Raw genomic sequence first — 22,708 nt, forward strand, 5'->3', positions numbered from 1 at the left:
ACATGGTTTCCCATTCTTCCTAACTTAACCTCTAACCCAAAATACACACACACACAATTTCCCCTTCCTGATTTAACCTCTATGCCCAAACACACACACACACACACACACACACACATGCACACAGTTTCCCTTCCTGACTTAACCTCTACCCCCAAACACACACACAGTTTAACCTTCCTGAAGCACACACACACACACGCAGTTTCTCCTTTCTGACTTAACATCTGACCTCAAATACACACTCACACACACATGTAGAGTTTACCCTTCCTTTCCTGACGCCTACCCCCAAACACACACATAGTATCTCCCTTCTGGCTTAACCCCTACCCACTCCTCACACAATGTTCTTACATACAGTACTGCACTTAACACATACATGCTCACAGTCTCCCAAACACGGTGTCTCTTTCCTGGTTTAACCCCTATGCCCTAACACACACAAACCACAGTGTTTCCTTCCTGGCTTAACCCCTATCCACTGCCACACAGTGTCCTACACACACTTCTCCTACACACAGTGCTTCCTGGCTTAATCCTTACCCCCACACACAGTGTCTCCTTCCTGGCTTAACCCCTAACCCCCCATACAACACATAATCTATACACAATATCTCCTTCCTGGCTTAACCCCTACTCCTCTCACACACAGTCTCCTACACACACAGTATCTCCTTCTTGGTTTAACCCCTGTCCCAAACACACACACACACACACACACACACACACACACACACACACACACACCTCCCTCTAGTCTCCCTCTAGACTAGGCTGGGCCTAGGCCAGCCTGATGGCCCTGACTCATATTTCCTATAGTCCCCTTATGTAACAGCCAGATTTCTAAGGCATCAAGCTGCTGCTTGCTTTGAGGCAGACTTCCCTGGGGCCAAGTATTCAGAAGTCTGCTGGGGGGGGGGAGTGTCTAAGGAGGTGGGAGGGGGGTCTAAGGACAGCTCCTCATATTTGGAAAAGCCTGGTCTGCTCAGGGGCATGTGCCAGTCCACAGAGGTGATCCTCTGAAGCCCTATGCTCAGCAGCAAATGTAAGCAGGACCTTGAGCTGCCTTGGACTTCAATGTGATTTGGGAATGGGGTGGGGGAGGGAAGAGGATCAGAATTCCCTCTAATGTTTTGATTGGCCCAGGCAGAAAGGTTTACTGGAAGCTTGGGGGAGTATTTATGTATATATTTATTTTGTTCCTAGGGCTTACTTTTGACTCTGTGTTCAGGGATCGCTTCCGGCTGGGTTTAGGAGATCATGTGGAGTACTGGGGATTGAACGCAGAAAAGCTGCATGCAAGGCAGGCACTTTACCTGCTGTACTGTCTCTTCAGCCCCTGGGGGAGCTGTTTCAAGGAAGGCGCTTAAAAAACCCATTCTAAGCATATTGTCTCTGAAGTTTCAAAAGATTAAGTCTGGCCTGAACTCAAAGTAAGCTTTATCTGTTTTTCCAATATATTCAGAAATTTATATTGTGCATCTGAGCCCACAGCATAGTTGTGATAGGCTGGATTGTGTGATATATTTCTCTGTTAAACTCATTTGGCTCCATTCAATACAGAGTGGCCCGATTCAACTCATATTCTGTTCCCTCAAAGCTTATACCTATACCAATAGGTCAGTTTCTCTTTCTTTCTCTTTGCCCAGCCTGTGTCCATCAATCAGGTGGACAGTTTATAGTTAAGAACACTGTTCTCTGGTCTGAGAAAAAGAGGACTTGGGACATCAAGGCTAAGGAGGAGGCATGGGAACAGGCCCGATTTTTATCCTAAGATTAGACACCCTATATTCTTAGATAAGCTCAACACCATCACCAACTCAGCGCTCAAAGTTGCTTGATACCTCTCATTTCTTCTGGATCACAACCAGAACCCAGTGAAAACTGGGGAGGAGGAGGTGAAGAGGAGGTGCAGAATTGTACTTTCATGAGACCTCCCCCAGGCAGTCTTCAAGCCCCCTTGCTTCTCCCTATCTCCACCCCCCTCCTTTCAGTTCAGTCGTTAGGTAAAATAAAGGAAAACCCTGCTTAGTCATAATGCAACATAGCCTTCCTTCCCAGGTGCCCAGAGAAATGAATGAGGGCAGCACTCCATTTGGCCTTGTAATGAGCAACCTAGCATGGCAGTTAATCATCCCATCAGTTATTGACCGGGGCCTGCAGCTGATCAAATGCCCACAGCACATTTTGTTGAACACCTGCCCTGCTGAACACTGTAGAAGGAAGACATGGAGGTGGAAGGGGCAGAAGCCAAGACTGTGGGTCACCCGGCATGTAGCTGGGGAAGTAGAGATGCTAAATGCGAGGCGGGGGAACAAAGCAGACCCTTGACAGAAAGGCCCCAAGGTTACTGCTCACTACTCCCTGTGTCCGCCTGTCCAGAACTTGGGCACTGCTTCATGCCAACAAGGAAGGGAGAGTCCCTTTATGGCAGTGGCTTCCAGTAGGGCGTTGAAGATGGGTCAGCTTTGGCAAGATGGAATCAGCAACAGGCTGCCTGGTTGGAAGACCGGAGGGGAACCTTGCCAGCTGAGTGGGGCTCATGGGTAGGCAGGGGCAGGCCTTGGGGTGGGAACAGAGAGGAATACTTTCTATTCTTTTGGAGCTGGGCTGGGAGCCAGGGTCACCAGGATTCAACAGTAAGAAAGAAGGGCCTACTCTTGCCCTTTCTCTTGTTGCCTCTTTCTGATTTGGGGCCAGTTGACCCCAATTCCCTCTCATTTAAAAATTTTTGTTTAGGGAGGAGCCATTCCAGGTGCTGGTCAGGGGAACCAGGGGGTTCCAGGAGACAAACCTGGGCCTCCCATTTACAAAGCATGCACTTAACCCTTTTTTGTTTGTTTTGGCTTGAGGCCACACCCAGACGTGCTCAGGATTTACTTCTAGATCTGTGCTTAAGGATCATTCCCGGCGAGGTTCAGGGATCCCTATGTGATGCTGGGGGTTGCAAACCAGGGGCTAGCCATGTTCAAGACAAGCACCTTAAGGTCCTGTACTATCTTTCCAGATCACCTGTAGCCCTTTGAGTCATGTCCCCAGATCCCCACTTCACTCTCTTCAGGGATCTGGCTTTACCTTAAGTTAGGTGGGTACCTTAAGGGCCAGGAGCAAAAAGAAACCTCCCTTGGGTGCCTAAAGAAAAGCCCACTAAACTGAGCCAGGAGGGATGAGCTTGGGAGTGAAGCCAAGAATATAGGCATTCAAGAAAAGCTGGCGTGGGGCATCGGGGTCATGCTTCACATCTTTGCATCTCTGGACTGGGTTTCCGCAAGGACCCTTCTGTGGTGGGTATACCAGAAACGGGGGGCGGTCGAGGTGTTGCCATATCCAAGCTTCTGTCTGTAGTGTTGTTTTCACTGTACTTATGCCTTACTCAAAGACTTATTTCCCTCCCTCTCTCTCTCTTCTCTTTCTCTCTTTCTTTTTTGATTCAGGGCCACATCCAGTGTTGTGCAGGGCTTACGCCTGGCTCTGTACTCAGGGATTACTCCTGGTGGGGCTCCAGGGATTAGTCCCAGGTGACCATCTAAGGTACCAGGGATAGAACTTGGGTGAGCCACGTGCAAGACAAGTGCCTGCCCACTGAACTATTGCTCCAGCTTCAAAGACATTTTTCCTAGATGTTCTATAAATGCAGGTCAAGAGTCAGGGCTAAGGATGCATGGAAACCTCAAGCTGATAGGAAAGGAGAGGGGTGGTCAAAGAAACCAGTGAGGTTCCACAGGGTTGGAGGGTCAGTGATGGTCAGTGCTCCAGCCTGGTTTTCTAGGATCCTTTCACTCACCTAGCATTTTCACCCCTCTATCCATTTCCACCTGGAGAATTTGCATGGTAGTTTATGAATAGGATGTGTCAAAGCCAATATTCCTTGAGCACTTTGTATTCTCTAGGTTTAACCTTAGGCACTGGACATACAAATGGGAATGCATTCAAGTTAGTATCACAGCTATCATGAAGCAATTGAGGGGGGGCGTGTTGTGGAGATGACAGTATCCCAGTAGTCATGGCCGTGAGAGTCCAACTATGGACTGAGTCCAAGTGTCAGGAAGGAAAAGGAATCAACCTGTATTCCTTTTCTAGGAGAGAGGATAGCAAAGGATCAGACAAGCCTCCCGGAGGAAGTGATACTTGAGCGAAAGAAATTAATCTCTAATGCTAAAACTTGTTTCTTCAGATCCTGGCCAAAGGAGACCATTTTTGTTTGTTTGGCTTTTGACTTTTTGGGGTTCATGGCCAGCAGTGCTCAAGTCTTACTCCTTGCTGTGTGTTCAGGGATCACTCCTAGCAGGACTCAGGGACTCAATGACTCAATGGGATATTGGAGATAGTATTCAGGTCAGCCATATGCAAGACAAGCATCCTACCTACTGAACTATCTCTCAGTTCCCAAAGGAGACCACTTTAGAGGGAGCACTTTCTAAGGAAACCAGAAGGCATACCATGGAGGTTGCTGCTCACACCTTTGGAAATCTCTTCAAGCCACATGTGGCTAGCAGGTCTCAAACAAGAGAACTGACATTTTGACAAGAGGAAAAGATGAATTTGAGGCCTGCAGGACAACTAATACTGAATGTCATCCTTTGCTAAAAATAGTTGGTGACAGTATGGAAATGTGTAACGGCTGGCCCCGGGGACCAGTGATAAAGTAGAGCTAGACTGTGGGGAGGAAAATTTGTTTCTGTAAGCAATTTGTTGTAAAGAAAAAAATTAAAGGGGGGGTCAAAGAGATAGTACAGCAGGTAGGGCACTTGCCTGGCTTGCTGCCAACCTGGTTCCATTTCTGGCACCCCTTGTGGCCCTCTGAGCCCCACTGGTAGTGATACTTGAGCAGCAGAGCCAGGAGTGATCACTGAGTAAGCCCTGAGTACCGCCATGTATGGCCCAAAAATCAAAATATAAAGAAAAAAAGAAAGAAAGGGGAGATTCTGGGTTTTTTAATTGGGGCATCAGTGGGGCATGGGGCTTTAGGCTGCATTTCTTTCTAAGGTCTGGGGGATATATTTTCTGGATGTCAATGTCAAATCTTTATCGAGGCTGACCAAAAAAACCCAGCCTGAATGCACAAAGGAAGGGAGGCGCCCTGAGAATGGCAAAGAACTTGATAGCAGGGCACCATGTAGCCCCCGACATGATGGTTGCTGAAGGCTCCATGTGATCCAGGGGAATTTGATGGCAAAGGATTTGAGCCCACAAAACTTGTTCAGTCAACATGAGGGGAACCTGGGACTTGGAGTTGTGGGGCCCATGCTAAAGGAATTCAGATGATTGATCTTAAAGAAGTTCAAGGGCGGAGGGTGGTGGAGTGAGAGAACAGAGATCCATTTACCAATAGAAGAATTACAAAGTCAAAACTCAGAAAGGGTGACTAGCTGTTTCCCAGCTTTCCTCAGAACAGAGCAAGAGGAAACAGGCCTATACTGTACCATGAAAAACTAAGATTAGATAGTAGGGAGAACTTCCTGACTGCAAGCATTCAGACAAAATAGTCAAAGTTACCAAGGGAGATTGTATATAACTTATGAATATGTGGGGAGGTGCTGGCAGCAATCAAGAAAGGGGCAGACAAGTGGGGAAAGCAAAGGACTTCTAAACAGTTTCTTATATAAGGAAAAGGAGCTCACGTACGGGTCACGTGAGAGTGTTTTCAGGAAAATACTTCTACAATAAACACATCGGTGAAATTTCTGCTCGTTAACTCGCTTTTCTCTTCCGGGCCTAGAAATGTGTGGGGAATAGACTCAGGAGCTGTCAAGAGCCCTTTCCCACATTTTTTCAGTCTTTGTGTCTCATGACCAAATCTGCCTCCCAGCCACCACAGTCAGACAATTTGGGGAACACCCCTGTGCAGTGATGTAAGATGCCCACCCGCACACACTTGGGAAGAATACAAAATGAAGAGATGCAGGCAGGAGATCTTTGGCAGTAAACTTAACTCTAGTGGTACAGACAGAACTCGAATAATAATTACACAAAAATCTCCGTCATTGCAGTTGATCATAATGGAAGAAAGGTGCAGGAAGCTGCAAGAACACAGGCCAAAGAGGCTTTCCCCAGAATTAGGAAATCAGCAAAAACAAAAGTCATCTTGTTATCCCCTTGGGCACTGTTTGTGCCCCTGTGAGAGGAATTTTTGCCCCAGATCTGTCATGAGGAAAGGCAAAGTGACTTCAGTCACTGCCAGTGCCTTATGATATGGAGATGGAAGTGTCTCCAGCTTACTAGGACCCTCAGAGAGAAGCAAAACCACAGAAGCACATTTTCTCATTGCCAAGGCCATGCAGCCTTGATTTAGGGAGAGTGTTTCTCTTATAAGGTCCATACCGGCCTAACAGGGCTGGAGCGATAACACAGCGGGTAGGGCGTTTGCCTTGCACGCGGCCAACACAGGTTTGAATCCTCTGTCCCTCTCGGAGAGCCCGGAAAGCTACTGAGAGTACATCACCCGCATGGCAGAGCCTGGCAAGCTCCCTGTGGCGTATTTGATATGCCAAGAACAGTAACAACAAGTCTCACAATGGAGACATTACTGGTGCCCGCTCGAGCAAATCGGTGAACAGCAGGAGGACAGTGCTACAGTGCTACCGGCCTAACAAAGGCCTAAAATGAAGTGTTGAAAATCAGGATCAGAGAGACTTTGAAGAACTTGTCATGTCCCAGTTGAACAGGGTGAAGGTCAGTGAAGAAAATAAAGAACTACAGCATGGAAAGATGAGGCTCAAAATTGAACCCCACCCCAAAATGTCCAGGCCTCTAAAATGTTGTGTTCTCCATCTGCTTTTCAAGTAGGAGGCTTTGCTAATCTTATTCTCTTATTAACAGCAAGGGGTACTAAAGGCTTTTGAGCTAGACTTTTGCCCCAGAAAGGGAGGACCTTATCCTATCCTTCCCCTCTCCCCATAATAGTGGGAAGCTGGGATGAACTTAGCTCTCAAAAGATTAGAAGGCAGAAGCAGGGGTTTATGTCAGACTGTCACAGACAGGCTCAGTGACTTCAGCCAGTGACAGCTTCTTTGGACCTCAGTTTCCTCCCCTAGAAAGTGGTGGAAGTGTGATTGGGAAGATTAAGTGGCGAGATGAAAAGGGAAGCCCTTAATGTGTATCATGAGGCAAGTCAGATGTGAAACCAGAACAACAACACCAAAAAAGAGCTTGATGTGGGGCCAGGGAGGTGGTTTGGTGGTAGAGCAATTGCTTTGCATACATGAGGCCCTGAGTTCAATCCCTACCACCACATAAGGGACTAGAGAGATAGAGCAAAGGTTAAGGTATTTGATTTGCAGTGAGCAGCTGATCTTAGTTAAGTCCCTGGTACTAGCACCTCATAGGGTCTCCTGACGCCCACCAAGAGTGATTCCTGAGCACAGCACCAGAAGTAAACCCTACGCAACTGCCTGATGTGGGTCAAAAACAACAGAAAACTCAACTCTGACCTTGGACTTGCTTTCTTCTCCTGCACCTCCCCATATTTCACCAAACCTCCCTTCCATCTCTCCCCTTGATCCATCAAACACACAGTCAGCCTTGTGCTGCCCTGGAGCTGGCTGATATCTGCAGCCCAGCCTAGTGGGGCCTCTCCCTGTCTTAGCTTGCGGGGGACACTTCTTCCTTTGCATTCAGGTGTGAATGACTGAGGGAGAACCTTTTGCCTTATATTCCTGCTGACTAGGCTCAGTTTTGATCAGAGACCGAAATCCAGAGATGCCAGAGGGCTTGTTGGGTAGCAGATGAGGAAAAATATCAGAAGGTGGTGGGTCTGGGGACAGCTCTTGGGGACTCTGAGCCACCTTTTCCTTGGGTAGGTGGCCCATACCCTTTGCTTGCACCAGCATCTTAGCCATGCAGTGCTGAAGCTCTGCAGGGGAGGGGCTACCACAGCCGTTTTGGTGAGATCCCTTCCCATTACAGACAAGGAAACTGAGGCCCAGGGTGAGGTGGCTTTCTACTCAAAACCAAGCAGCCAATTAGGAAGCCTCTGAAAAGAGAAGCCAAGTCTCCTGATTCTCTGATCCAATGGTGTCCAACCTCTCAGTCTCTAGACTGCTGTGTCCATCCCAACCCAGTAGGTACACAACAGCTCCATGCCAGGAGCACGGCTTTGGGTCCCCCTGCTGCCCAAAAAAATGGTGTTTTGTGGGGGAGTTTGATTTTCTTTAATGGAATTGACCGGTGGTTTGGGTGTTATGGAGTCCCAGCCCTGGAATCTTGCTTCTGCACAGGCTGGGGCTGCCTGCCACAGCCACAGTCATGCAAGGGGGACAGAAGGGCCTGCTGTTCGGGTTGGAAAAGAAATCAGTTGCTGAAACATTGGTCTTTTTGAAAGTTCCAACCACAGGGGCTGGCTGGCAGAGCCGCCGTCTGGGCTCCCCTGGAGGATCCGGCCCTCCCCTTCAGTCTGGGAGTTAGTTTAGGAAGCTGGCCCGGCTGGCCAGCCAGCCACGGCAGAAGATCCGGAGGGCAGCACTTTCCCCGGGAGCTTCAGCCTTCTCTTAGAGCCTGGGAGCCCCCAAGGCACTCAAGGCCGGGAACTTGGGAACTTCCTCCTATCTCCTCTGCTGAGCCAGCCCGGGCTGGCCTTGAGGCTCTCAGAGCACTTTTTCTTTCGAGCCTGGGAAAGACTTGCCAGTTGTTCCCGCCCTAGTCCGGCAGCTAGTGAGAGAGCGAGCTAGGAGGGCGGAGAGAGGGAGAGAGAGGAGGAGGGACCCAATCGTTGCCTGGCCATCACAAGCAAGTCTTCTCTGAGCAGCAGGCAGCAGCGAGATGAAGGGGGAAAGGCTGGAGGAGCCCCAGCTTGTGGAGGAACCCCAGATGGGGGAGAATCCTGAGCTTATGGAAGAAGCACAGTTCCTGGAGGAACTGCATCTTGATGTGGCTGAAAGTGGGACGGATACGGATCCAGAAGATCTGGGTTCGAGTCCTGACTTTGCCACCACTCTGATGCTGGAGCTTGAGTAAGTAATCCCGTCTCTGGGCCTCTTTTTTTTACCTACAAATCTGGGGTAATGGGAAGAGACATGATGGTGGATAGCGTCTCTTCCAATTCGGATGTTCAAGAAGGCTCTACCTTTTAAAGGCTTGGGTGGAGATGTGGACAATTGGGTAAGTCCCCAGAATGTGGGAACGATGGGAGGGTAGTTTCCTTGAATAACTGAAGGGGATCCAGGATGAGTGGAACAGTAGGGTGTCTTTTCAAAACTCCAGTGATATGCTTGAAGTGGGTTCGTTAGACAACCAGGATGTTTACGGGTGTGGGTAGCATGCACAACTTAATGAGTAGCTTGACCAAATATCTCACAGCATCTTTTTCTGCTCCCAAACGCAGATACTCAATCCAGAATGTGTTTCTTGAGTTCTTTATGTGTATCTTGGTGGGTATGGTTAATTGAATGGAGGTGGGGGAGATTTTCAGACCTGGGATACATATACATATATATATGGGCTTCAAGAAGATGGCCTAGATTTTCTTAAACACCTACTTTCTTGGTAAATTCCCACTCCCACTCACATGCACTGCTGCACAATTCAATTCAGGGCCTGACACTTAACACAGCTTCGTATATACATTTCCCACCTCTTCCACCGACAAATGCACAGATAAGCTATCAAAAACCAATCTCCTAGTGAGTGGTGGTATGCAGTACAATCCACTCCCCACCCAAAGCTACACCTCCGATAGGGTGGGAGGTAAGATTCTAAAAGTGGTAAGTTGTATAGGTGACACTTAGCTAACTAGAGAATTGTATCTCCATCTCCACTGGGCATGAACTATTGGGATTCCCGCTGTGGCCTCTCCATTGCGTGTGCCAGCCGTGTCCTCCCCAGCTCCCCCACTGTAGGGGTAGTGAATGTAGAGAGTGAGCAGGAGAGAAATGATCCCCCCATCTCTTAAGCACCTGCCAGTGCCTTAGCGCCTGCACCCTCACCCCATGCTAGGCTGCCACCGCCCCACCCCCACCCCTGCCGGGCTCATCCTCCTTGTTCTTGGCTTAGCTCATGGGAGAATCATTTCTAGGCTCTGGTTATCAACCCTACATTCCTTCAAGGTTGCGAGGGAAGGATCGTGGAGTTCCCCACAGGGAACAGTGTTGCTATATGTCTCTGTGGTCCTTTGTGAATGTTAGATGTGAGAAGCCAGAAAGGGAGGAGAGGGGGATGGGAGGGAAGGAGTGGACAGAAGGAGGCTTATTCGAAGGACGGAGGGGTGGCAGGCAAGGGGAGAACAAAGGAGGGAGGTAGGCATCTTCTACCCATTAGAGATAGCATTTTGAAACAAATGCGGTAACCTAGAAGAAGCTATGCATTGTCTTTGCAAGTTTTCCAATGCTTTAGCAAGCAGTTCGTAGGCTTGGGGGCCCTCCTCTGTTCCTTATCCACTCCAAAGCACTTCTAAGTGGGGGTGCTCTGCTCTAGAAACAGGGTCCCTTTGAGTAGTTGAAATTTGGGATCCCCTGAAGTTTAAGAGCCAAGGGGTTGGAACTCCTCTCTTTTGCCCCAGTCTCGCTCTGCTTCTCCTAAGGACTCTGTGTCCAGAGACCTGAGAGCATATGGGTTAGACTGGGAGGGAGTGAGGTTGAGTTGGGGATGGGTCATGATTTATGTGTTCTACACCACCAACCTTCAAAGTCACAAGCCCCTTGGGACCGTAACTCTCCCTCAGGGTGGCTGTCCAGGGACTGGACACGCCACCTCAACTTGAAGGCATCCACACAAACAGACTGGTTGCCTTGTTGGTCAGCCAGCCATGCTGGTGAATCCTCCTGTGGAGGCAACTGCCCAAACACATCGTTCTGGCTGAAAGCATGCACTTGGGCCCCTCCTTTCGGGTTCTTGCCTGGGGCTGCCTTTGTCTCTCGACCACCCGGGCAGCAGCAGACTTAGAAAGGGAAGGAGGCACTGATTTCCCAGGCAAGACTGCCTAACCCCCACCACCCTTACTGGCTGAAGCACCACGTGCTCGTCAATCCTGAGCCAGTGACTGGAGCCCACGTGAGCTCCAGGGCAGACAGGCAGGCTACTGATGTGGACTGGGGACACTCTAGCCCAAGCAGCCCCTGGGGCCAAGGCTGAGGACCTAGTCCACTCCACAGAGGCCACTGTCCCCGTGAAGTGAGGTCTAGTGTGGAATTCTCAGCAGGGGAAATAGCTTGAGGGAAGGAGCACTTGACCGAGAATAAGGGTCCAGTGTTCTGTTGCCTTGGCTGGGACTGGCACCTGAGGGAAGAGAAGAAGGACGACGGGGTGGGGGGAGTAGTGGAGGGGGTGGGCAGAGGGAGGGGACAGCAGCCTGAGAAAGGCGTGAGGGAGCCAGGCAAAAGACGGTTGTCCCAGCCATCGTGGTGGTCTGCAACCCTGCCGGCTTTACATCGCAGGAGGAAATAAAGCCAGGCTTGTTGGTACTTGAAAAGCATCTGCACGCACCCTAGACAGAGAACACTATTTTCCCCAGCATAGTAAATACACTCTCCGTGCAGGATGGCATGCAGGGTGATTTTAGGTGGCATACGAAGTCATGTTGTTTCTTCCATCTTTATAATGCATTCTTTATTGAGTGTGTAGTAGCATAAGGCAAAAACATGTCTCCTGCAGAGATTTGTTTTTAACGTGGATTTTGCAGGGGCTGGAGAGGTATTATAACGGTTAAGGCCCTTTCTTTGCATGCGGGTGACCAAGTTTGATCCCTAGCTCCCCCTATGGTCCCCTGAGCCCTACCAGGGTTGATCCCTGAGTACAGAGTTGAGAACTAAGCACTAAGTACCGCCAAGTGTCACCCAGAAAACAAAAACAAAAAACTGGGAATCTGCTGAAAGTTACTTTTTGAGACACGATGAAGTAAGTGACAATACTGGCTGCCAGACCTTAGAGATGACCAGAAGCTTGACCAGGGGGACAGGACTGTGGGATGGAACTCACTGGGGGGGTTGTTGCTTCCACATTGTGGTAACAGATGCAGCCAGTAGCTAATTGGAACCATGCCAGATGGCTGGAGATGGTCTTTTCCATGTACACCTAGCTTGAAGGTCCTCTCTGACATGACAGCCTTATTCCAGTGTAAGAACACCCTGCTATTTTTATATCTCTGGTGTCCTTCTCTGCCCTGCGACACTCAACACTCCAGATTAGCAGCAGACCTTCCCCTGGCTCCAGAGTGATGTCTCTGCCTTGTTCCTGGTCCTCACACACATGGGGAAACTGCCGCTGGAAAGTTGGTGGGGCTTGTCCTCACTAGCTCTCACTGGTTTCTTCTCAGCATTGTTCCTGGGCATATTCAACTGAGAGTAAGGAGGTGTTTCCGGGAAGCCAGTCAAAGGGGTTATAATCTTTCTCTGAATGCACAAAGCCCTAGCAGGACAGGAAATATGTCACTGAGGCAATTTCGCAGGGACTTGTGATTTCCGGACAGATTCAGATCGGGAAATTTGTGCAGAATCGAACTGGTCAAGTGGGTTTCCCACTTCTGCCAGGAGTTTGTGGTGCGTTCTCTATAAACACACTCTCGATCCACTTCCTCCTTCTGTGGCCTGCACTGGACAGCAAGAGGGTTCGTCCTGCTCTGTTCCACTTCTCCTCATGTGGATTCTGAGCATGAGCTCTGGAAGTAAATGGAAAGGTTACTGATGGAGCTAGGGATTTGGTCTCCTCCCTCCTGTCTAGGTTGTACCTCAGGTTACTCATGTTTCTTTCATGTGTTTCGGGGGTTCTGTCTTTAACAGATAACTCAAGCAGGGACAAATGGAGCTTCAGACATCTCTAAGTAAGGAACTCTCTTGGTGTTCTTTTTTTATGTTGTTACTTTTTTAAAAAATTAAAAAAATATATTAGTGAAACACCATGAGGTACAGTTGTAGACTTACAAATTTTTGTGCTTGGCTTTCAGTTATACAATGATCGAGTAGTGAAACACCATGAGGTATAGTTGTAGACTTACAAACTTTCGTGCTTGGGTTTCAAATTCGTGAAGCGTTCCATGGTATTCTTTAGTCATCCATCCAAAGAGTTGAACTGTCTCTGTTTTCCGAGATGGTGCCTCCTAAAATATTGTCCTCTACCTTTCCTCTACAGCACATGATAGGCTTAAAGGCTAGTTGCTACTGTATTACTTTTTAAAAAGATTTTGAATCCCGCTGTGTTGCTCTATACTTCAAACAGTCTCTAAATTCTCCTCCATCAGAGATGTTCATTCTGCCCTCTAGGACAGCTAAGGTAGTGGTGGTAGGCACACATTTGCCTTTGGCCAGTCACCCCAATCTCTCCTCTAAGCAGTGACACACATTTGCAAGATGGCAGGTTATGAAGGGAGCAAAATAAACTGGGCCGAAGAAGACCCAGTTGCCTGCCCTCATCTCCCTCTGCTAACTGAGCAGTATAGGGTTTCATGAGTGGCCCATGGCCCTGGAATCGAGAAGGAAGATGACCTCATAGTTCCTACATGCTTCTTTCCTATTTACAGCATCTAAGATCATGCTCTTTCCTTAATGACAGTAAAGTGTATGCTAGAAATTCATTGCAGCCTCTGCCTTTAGCTGTCTCTACTCACATGCCCCTTGTATCCAGGCAGTCCACATTTGCGTTTTCCCAAGGCTTCAGTGTCCATTTGGGGAATGAGCCATAGCAGTCGCTAAATCTTAAATTGCCCCCTTCTTTCTAACTAACTAGGGTCCTCAGGCATGCAGGGTCGCTTTGATATGACTCCAAGTCAAGCAGTAATAACAAAGGTTCTTTGTTACTAAAAATAAATGTTGTTATTAAAAACAAATGACCCAGTTACACCTGAGTTCCATATCTTAGCACGGTTGAGTGCTGCCCAGCTGGGATCACATTAGAAGTCTGGCATGGGTGATCTAAAATGAGAGATCAAGGGGCTGGGGAGGTGGCTTTTGTTTTGTTTATGGCACAGGTTTTGTTTGCAGGTGTGAGTCCGTGGGTTCGATCCCAGCATGGCAGAACAACAGCAATGAAAACCAGAAAAGATCGTACACAGACAAGACATGGTACACAAAAGATTCTTGCACAACCAGCTTTAAAATTGCATTATGGATCTAATCTGCCTCTGATTTTTGTTTTGAGCAGTTCTGCCTTCTTAATCATTTGGGCTGATAGGAAAATGATCTCCCATCCCTGGAGTATACAGAAACTAGGAGGCAAAACCAGGCCCTAAGGAAAGACTTAGCTGAGAATATGTCTTGCTGCAGTTGTTTCACAAAGTGGCAAAGCCACCAGAATGGCTTGAGAGTCAGCTTTTAGACATACAAAGGTCATTTCCATGTATCTTTGGAATGTGTCATATGGTCATTTAGACCGTGGATCTGTCTAGGCAGGTCTGAAGGACCTGACCACTGGGACCCAGTTTAACTTGGGAAGTTGAGAGGAAATCATAGTTCTCCTCTCCCTCTTCACTATGGCCTGAGTGCTGTGTCCCTATGCCTGATCCGGTCCTCTTACCTAAGCAAGTCAGAAGGAGGGGATGTGATTTTTCTGAAGAAAATCACGTTCTGAGACAGGAAGGGGCACGGCAGCCTCTTCGGCCCAGGATTTATGTCTCTGTCACAAGAGGGAAGTGTGAGCTGAGAAATGACTCCCAGAAGCGCTAGAATTGGACAAGGCAGCGCTACTACCTTTCACAGTCAGTAGTGTATTCATTCTGAATCCCTGCTGCCTCCGGAGGCCCTCAGCCCAGCCCTTCCTGCTTTCCTCCCTTCCTCTAGTCCATCCTCCCTGCTCCTCCCTTCCCCCCTCCCTTGGTTCTCTTTGGCTCCGCACACACTTAAAAAATAGAGCAGAGCTGCTGGCCAAGTGCTCCCTGCCAGGGGCCAAGCTGTAGGTGAAGGAAGGAGCATACAGGCCTGTGGTGCTTTTTACCTGGCAGTTGGAGGCCAGGAGGCCAAGTCCCTGAAGCCAGCCGCAGAAGGCTTGCTACTGAGGCCAAGCCACCATAGCTGGCACTGCGCCCACTTGGGTAAGTAATTTTCTGTCCCAGCAACCCCGAAGGCCAAGGGAGTCCTCACTTGGGATCGATTAGACTTAATTGTTGCCACCTTGGTGAACTGATTGCTGCCTTTTTGCCTGCTGTGCAGATCTTGGCGAGGGGCCCTTTGCTGAGCCAGGAACCGTATCTTTGTTCCACGTCCCTTCCTTGGTTTGCAAGGCTGCCAGGGCTGCTCTCTTGGCAACCTCATTAGGCTCCCATGGTGTCTCTGGGGAATCTCAGCTGGGCAGCAGTGCTCCATCTTTAAGGCTCCGCTTATCCAGATGGCTTCTAACCTCTCCAGGGTAGAGGGACCCCAGCTGCAAAGTCCAATCCAGCTGTCCTCGGACGCCCTTTCTTTTGCTCAGAGCTGTGCCCGGCACCGATGGACTCCTGGCCTCTAGGTCCAGATCTTCGTGCCTTTCCTCTCAGTTCTTTGTCTCCAGGGCGGTGACTTGGCCATGGGAGCAAATTCCGTACTCCCCTGTCTATGGCCAAGAACTGAAGACTCTTCACGGCTCCTCTTTTTGGGAAGCAGGGACTGGTCAAGTCTTGGAATTCAGTAGGAAAGGTGATGGCCTGCACATGACAGACCTTGGTCCCTCCTCACCAGCATGTGATTCTCACATTCAGGAGGCAGAAATGAGTATAAATGTGGGAGTAATGCCTCATTGTAAAGCTCATGGCCAAACCTGCAACACAGTTCGACAAGGCTAGAGGAAGAACAAAATGGTAAAGAGGGTAAGGTTCACTTTGGGCACTGTTTTTTGCATCCCCATTCTTCTTGCATAAGCTCCCTCAAAATAGGCCAGCTCTTTTTTCGGGCTCACAAAAGCATAGACTTTTCCGGATTCTCCTGGCCTTTAACCACTCCCCCCTCTCTCTGGGACTTTCACTTTCCGCTACTACGTCTGAGCAGTATCATGAAATTCAGCTATATGTAAACAGCTGATAGTAGCCGAATGTGGTTTCTTCTCGCCATTTACTCTTCTTTTTTTTTTTAAACATGGAAATGCAGAGGGTGGAGGTATATAACTCAGGGATGGAACTTGACAGGCTGAAGCGGGTTCAATTCCTGAGCACCACCAGGAACAAAATCTGAGCACGAAACATGGTGAAACCCCACCCTCACCCCCAACTGCTGGGTGTGACCCAAAAACAAAAAAGAGTAGGCAGCAGAGCTAGTACAGTGATTAAGGTGCTTGCTTTGCAGGTGGCCAACACAGGTTTAATCCCCGGAACCACATAGGGTCCCCTAAGCTCTGTTAGGAATGATCCCTGAGGGGCCAGAATGATAGTACAGCGGGTAAGGCGTTTATCTTGCACACAACCGACCCAGATTCAATTCCCAGCATCCCATATGGTCCCCCGAGTACCACCAGGAGTAATTCCTGAGTGCAGAGCCAGGAGTAAGCCCTGAGCATCGCCGGGTGTGACCTAAAAAGAAAACAAAAATCTGCAGAGCCAGGAGTAAGGAGTGATCCCTGAGCACAGAGTCAGAAGTAAGCCCTGAGCACCGCTGGGTGGGACCCCCTATGAAACAAAATAAAAACCAAACAGCATTTCAGAAATAGTCAAGCGAAGTCAGAAGTGAAGCATAAGAGCCAGAAAGACACATGCCCGATCTAGATCTGATTCCCAGCACCACATAGGGTCCCCCAAATCTCACCAGGAGTGATCCCTGATCATAGATCCAGAAGTGTGCACTGCCAGATGTGGCTCCAAAACCAAAGAGCAAACAAGCAGAAAGAAGTGAAGCTCAAGTATGAGCTAGAGGAGCTAAGTTTTGTAGGCAAGGCTTCTCCAACCTTGAACCCCTTAAGTCCTACCAGACAAGCACCACCGTCTCCAACTCCATTCAAGTTCATCCTTGAAAAGGTGATTAAATTTAGCTGAGGGGACCTTGACTTTTCTGACCATGCCTCTCCTACTCCCAAAGATTCCCAGACATTTGCCCTGCTCCCCATCTTCCCCCCCCCCACACACACACACCAGGCAGCCACTTGAAGAAGATGCAAGGGAGACTCCAGCCTCCCACATCCCCGACTGGGTTGACTTTGGAAAAACTCAGAGAATGCAAGTATAAAGCAATGACTTGTAATAGCAAAACCATTCTCGTGTGAAGGGAGGAGCTTTAAGCACTTACAGAGCGAGGGTTACAGCCCTTCCGAAGACGATGGGCCTGCCGCAAAGCTATTTTTGGCTCATTTGCTCTTCTTTCCTCCTCCAGTTCTATTCCTCTCCAGACCCCTCAGGAGTCCCCCTCAGCATCTCCTTCCAGTGTCTGTGCTCTCACAGGCTTAAGCAGGGGAAGTAACCTCTAGCCAAGGGATTCTCTCATCCAACACATTTTCTGAGATGATCCCACTGCTCCCTTCCCAAAGAGCAAGGACAAAGACTGTTTGGGCCAATGCAACGACCTCTTCCCCTCCGCCCAAGCACACCGGAATTCCAAACGCTCTTGTTTCCTTCTAGCACAAATGGCTTTTGCTGCTGAGCCTCTGCTCTGGGTTACCCATTTCCTGCTCAGCCCTGGCACAGCAAACAGGTCTCCATAGCCGCTACCTCAGGGTAATTTGAGAAGGAGCTTTGGGCCACCACATGTGGAAAAGGAATCAGGGCAAGACACATGTGGAATAAGAATCTCCTAGAGAAAGATGCTGGGCTTGTTTTTTTTTTTTTGTTTTGTTTTTTTTTTGTTAAGAGCCTGAATGATATAAAAATACCAGCACCGGATATTTTTAGGGTGCCAATCTCATTTACTTGAAGGTGATTTTATTATCATTATTATATCCTTCCTGTTACAGCAACTCTTAACACAAAGGCCCAAAATGGACCCATCTGTCAGCAGACACCCCCACCCAAGGTTTGGCTGTATGATAGTCAGGTTTGCCCCGACCCATCCTGGGGTACTTGCACTTGGACCCACAATATCTTATTAGTTGTGGCCTCTGTGCTGTCGCTGAGCCTGTTTGGGTGGGGAGATGGGAAAAAGGAGTGAGTGGTTCCATGTCAATATTTTCAGGCTTCCGTCTTGGCCAAGCGAAACACCCACTGGGTGTTTCCACTTTGCTCTGTTCAACTCCTGAGCTGCTTTCTCTCCAGTCACTAACAAATCTGGTCAATTCGTACAACCTTTTTCTCTTTACCATATCAGAGACATGCATCCAGGGATGTGACCCCAATGAGAAGTTGCTGCCTCAGTACAATACCCCAAGGAAGTAACTTCTTCCTCAAAACTCAGTGAAACAGCAGGAGCACTGCATAGGTTTCTTGCTCCTGGTTTTTGTTTCAGCCCTTCCTTCCTTCCTTCCTTCCTTCCTTCCTTCCTTCCTTCCTTCCTTCCTTCTTTCCTTCCTCTCCCTCCCTCCCTCCCTCCCTCCCTCCCTCCCTCCCCCCCTCCCTCCCTCCCTCCCTTCCTTCTTTTTTGTTTTTTAGTTTTAGGACCACACTTGGTGGTACTCAGGGATTAATCCTGGCTTGGTGCTCAGGGATCACTCCTGGCAGGGCTTAGGGGACCCTGTGTGGTGCCAGGGATCAAACCCAGTTTGGCAGCATTCTAGGCAAGTGCCTTACCCATTGTAGTATCTCTTAGGCCCTGTGTGAGCGATTTCTATTCCCACAATACACACAAAATTGTGAACATTGGTTGCCAAAGCTGCAATTTCATTCTAGAGGCAACCAAGAATACAGCACTGAGTCCCTAGGCTGGTGTTTCCCCAAAGTGGGTGTTCCTTTCCCCATATCCAGGTAATAGAGGGATTGCTTGAATTTATGGTGGAACACGGTAGTTTTGGGTGCCATTGGGGGGTGCATTCTATTTGTTGACTTAAAGAGTGTAAATTTGGCAGTGGTGGGGGGAGTGCTAAGTGATATTTTTTCTGTAAATGGGACAGTAGGCTAATGAGTTTGGGAACCTCTGCCTAGACCAGTATGTTGAGTAGACAAGTAGTGGCAGTTTACGTCCCCTCTCTGGCTTTCCCCTCACGAAAACTAGCTAGGGTGTATATCCTGATCTCTCAGAGTTCAGGCTGTGACTAATATCCAGGAGCCCTGAGTGCCAGGCAGGAGTTCCTGTTCCGTGCTATCAGTTTCCAGGGAACTGCTTGGGATCTGCAGTATCCACCAGAAGGATGATGTAGTGATGGACAGGGTTGGAAAGGTGCTGGAAAGTAAAGGAAATTACCAGTGAGGCTCCTAACCTGAACTTCAATTAGAATCACTCAGAAACAAGCTCTCTTTAAAAATTGGGGAGGGAGGGGCTGGAGCGATAGCACAGCAGGTAGGGCATTTGCCTTGTACACAGCTGACCTGGGTTCGATTCCCAGCATCCTATATGGTCTCCTGAGCACCGCCAGGAGTAATTCCTGAGTGCAGAGCCAGGAGTAACCCCTATGCATCCCTGGGTGTGACCCAAAAAGCGAAAAAAATTGGGGGGTAATTCTTGGGGGAAGGTATGCAGTTTGGTCCACATCCAGTGGTGCTCAAGGACCTACTCCTGACTCTGTACTCAGAACTCTCTCCTGGTGGGGTTCAAGGGACCTTATGGGTTTCCAGGGGTCAAACACAAAACTGGCCACATGGAAGGCAAACACCTTACCTATTGTACCATCTTTTACCCTCTTTAAAAACATTTTTATATGGCTATTTTGAACCTTTCTCTTCACATACCCATATCAGATTACTTTGTCAGCTTTCCTTTGTGTCTGATCTCTGCTCCAGAATGAGAGGAGGTGTTTAGAAGGCTCCAAGCTGGCTGGCAATGCCAGTGCCTTTACCTAGAAGAGGGTGTAAGGAAAGCAGGTGAGTTGGTGGAACCCTGCTCCAGACATCCAAACGGCTGCCTCTCCACCAATCACGAAAAATAATCACTTACATTTACATAGCACTCAATAATTTCCAAAGCACTTTCACAGACATCCTCTTATTTGATCTTCTGGAAGGACTATGCAGGTTGTCGGGGCAAAAGCTGTTACTTACATTTTACTGACTCGGGAGGCTGTTTCATCATTGGCCTTTCTGACGAGCTTGCTAAAGGGAAGAGTCAGTCTGCTCTAAAGGACTTGTTGAAAGGATCACATGTTGGAATGAGGGTTATTAAAGGAAAGACCATGGGCCAGAGAGCTAGTACAGTGGAGACGGTGCTTGCCTTTTACCGTGGTCACAGTATATTCCCCTCAGCGCCCAACCTATCCTCCCCAGAAAAAATGCAAAAAATACCACAGAGGTTGATGAGGCAGAAGGGAGCAACAGGTCCCACAGAGCTGCCCATACACCAATTCAGTTGGGGAAACATTCAGGAAATAGAATTTGAGGAAGGGGAATGTTGAGGAAGGGGAATGTTGAGGTTGTATATGCCTGAACTTTTCCTGATATTAAGCTAGCTTGTATGAACCATTTTGGCTTGTTTCTTTTTGTTCTCCACTCCCAAAGGGGAGTCTCAAGGAAGGCAAGGAGAACAGCTGCTGTGACTGCTCTTGTATCCTCATAGTCACTTCCTCCTCTTACCAACCTAACCTGCCCATGCAACTTTGTGGATATTCTGGAACCAGAATGCAAAGTCCAAGAGGTGCAGGTGCATCTAGAATGGCCTAGTCCACTCTCTACCTTCAGTTTTGTAGGGGAGAAAACAAAGGCAGAGTTTCTCATTTCTCAATTTTCTCATTGTTTGTCATCAAGAAGCAGAGGCAGAGGTGGGATCATCACAAGCTCGCCCAACTTGCAGTGTATAGTGCTTTCCATGCTAGCTCACAGCTATAAGTGTGTGTGCATGTGTGGAAAGAGAGGTGGTGAAGGGGAGCTGTGTGTATTGCCCAAATACCTGTCTACTGAACTGCTGTGGCCTGGACTTTGTACCCTTGTGCAGTGACTGGAGGTTAAGGCCATTTATAGGGCCTAGGGTAGGATAGGGTGTGAGAAAGACAGGGTTCAGGGTTTCTCTCCCAAGGGGATTCACCCATATAAACTGCTCCAGGTAATTAAGATCCCAGAAGAATTGGCAGCTGCTTGCTGAACAAATTAGACTCTGCCTTTATGGGCATGTTCTGTGCTGGAGATCAGAGGGCCCTCCCTGATGTTTGGTTCATTAGTCATTGTTCCCTGTCAGAGCAAGCACTCAGAAAATTGGATGTCTGGCAACAGCCTGTATTCAGAAATTCAATAGCAGGAGCAGAGACGGCAAGAGCTGAGTGCCTGGGACAGTGCCCCATGCACAGTAGGTGCTTGGAAAATGCTTGTTAGCTAACTAATGAACTAAGTAAAGAAAGCCTTTAGTACTCTGTGCTATTCAGAATGAAACAGTGTCAATAACAGATCTGATTGCTTTTCAGCCGAGCCCCATTTAAAATGGTTAATGGGCAGACTGGCGGGACCTGGATAAAAACACTCAGAACCCGAGATTTTCCTATACAGATGGCACCGGGTAGATCACAGCATTCACCACTTGGATCTTAGATCTAATAGACTCATTGCTGCCTCTGTGTTTGTCCATAATTTCTTCCTAGTCTGGTGCAAAAGTCTTTTCCCCATTCTCATATCCTTTGGTTAAAACCAAGTAAGCTGGAGGAATGACAAAAGAAGGGGACATGTGTTGAGTTGAGGTGGAGAGGGGGTAGGGGCAGGAAGTACGAATACATCCAGGAGGTGGGATTTAAAATCAATTTTTTTCCTTCTTTACCATCTTGCCACCACCCAAGCCTTCAAGGTAAATTTGGAAAGACCCTTTAGTATTATTCTTAAAGATGAGCAATTTTTGGTTTGGTTTGGTTTGGTTTCTTATACTAAACGTCCTTGGTTCAAAATACCCAGGATTCCTCGCGAAGATCAGATAGCATAGCAGGACTAAGAGAGTCACTTTTGGCAGTCACTAAAGGTTACCACTGGTGTCTTGTCTATAGGCCAAGGGAGTAAACGCTGTGAAGGATTTTGAATGTTCGTGGTGGACTTTCCCATCAAGCTAACCATTTAAAAAGAAAAACATTTTTCTAATTCATCTAGCTATCAGTCACTCCTTCAAATCCCATCAGCCAAGGATGAAAGTTCTAGAATTAATTAGGTACAGAGTCCTTTTTTCCTTGTTGGAAAGGACATGTATGCATGTGTGTGGCTTTGTACATATGTCAAAACTCGGGTATATGAAAAGGATTTGAATAATGATGTAGATGTACACAAAAGCACTAGTTTAAAGTGTATATGAAAAAACTGTGAAATGCATGGTAAATATATATATATGTATATATTTGTGTGGTGGGTTGGGCAACACGGACTGTTCCTAGCTGTGTGCTCAGGAGTGGACCCTGGAAGTGCTTAGGGGACCAAATTTGGTACCAGAGGTCCAACCAGGCCACAACTGCATGCAATGCAATTGCCTTACCTCCTATAATGTATCTCCAGCCTAGTAAATATATTTTTGGTGGGAGGGGGAAACTTTTTTTGTGATGGGACAGGTGGAAAGATAGCATCTGGGAGAGTTGATGTTGTTGTGTGTGACATGTGTGCTTAACCCCATTAGAATCTATGCTTTTGTATCAGACCTGAGGAAGGAAGATGTGAATAAGTGTGTGTGTGTGTGTGTGTGTGTGTGTGTGTGTGTGAAGAGGAATGTTGCAGGTCATTGGGTTGTATATGCCTGAACTTTTCCTAATGTTAAGCTAGCTTGGAAGAACCATTTTGGCTTTTTTTTTTTGTTCTCCACTCCCAGGCCTCCAAAAAATCTAACTTTGCTTTCTCTTCCTTTGGGTGCTATTT

At 48.1% G+C, this 22,708-nt stretch overlaps 1 protein-coding gene across 4 annotated transcripts in view; it reads left to right on the forward strand.

Moving 5' to 3' along the window:
- The window catches only part of TSC22D3 (TSC22 domain family member 3), a 71,346-nt gene that overhangs the window by 14,377 nt on the left and 34,261 nt on the right, over positions 1–22,708 (forward strand). The window contains exon 1 of one of the 4 annotated variants that reach the window (XM_056125741.1): positions 8,746–8,951. The exons of the other annotated variants lie outside the window; for them this stretch is intronic. Within the exon in view, the coding sequence (XP_055981716.1) occupies positions 8,761–8,951 (191 nt within the window). The 5' untranslated portion in view covers positions 8,746–8,760. Of the gene's footprint in view, positions 1–8,745; positions 8,952–22,708 lie in introns of those variants that run through there. 4 annotated transcript variants of the gene reach the window in all.

Source organism: Sorex fumeus, unplaced genomic scaffold, assembly GCF_029834395.1.
Source record: "Sorex fumeus unplaced genomic scaffold, SorFum_2.1 ptg000058l, whole genome shotgun sequence".
Taxonomy (NCBI): domain Eukaryota; kingdom Metazoa; phylum Chordata; class Mammalia; order Eulipotyphla; family Soricidae; genus Sorex; species Sorex fumeus.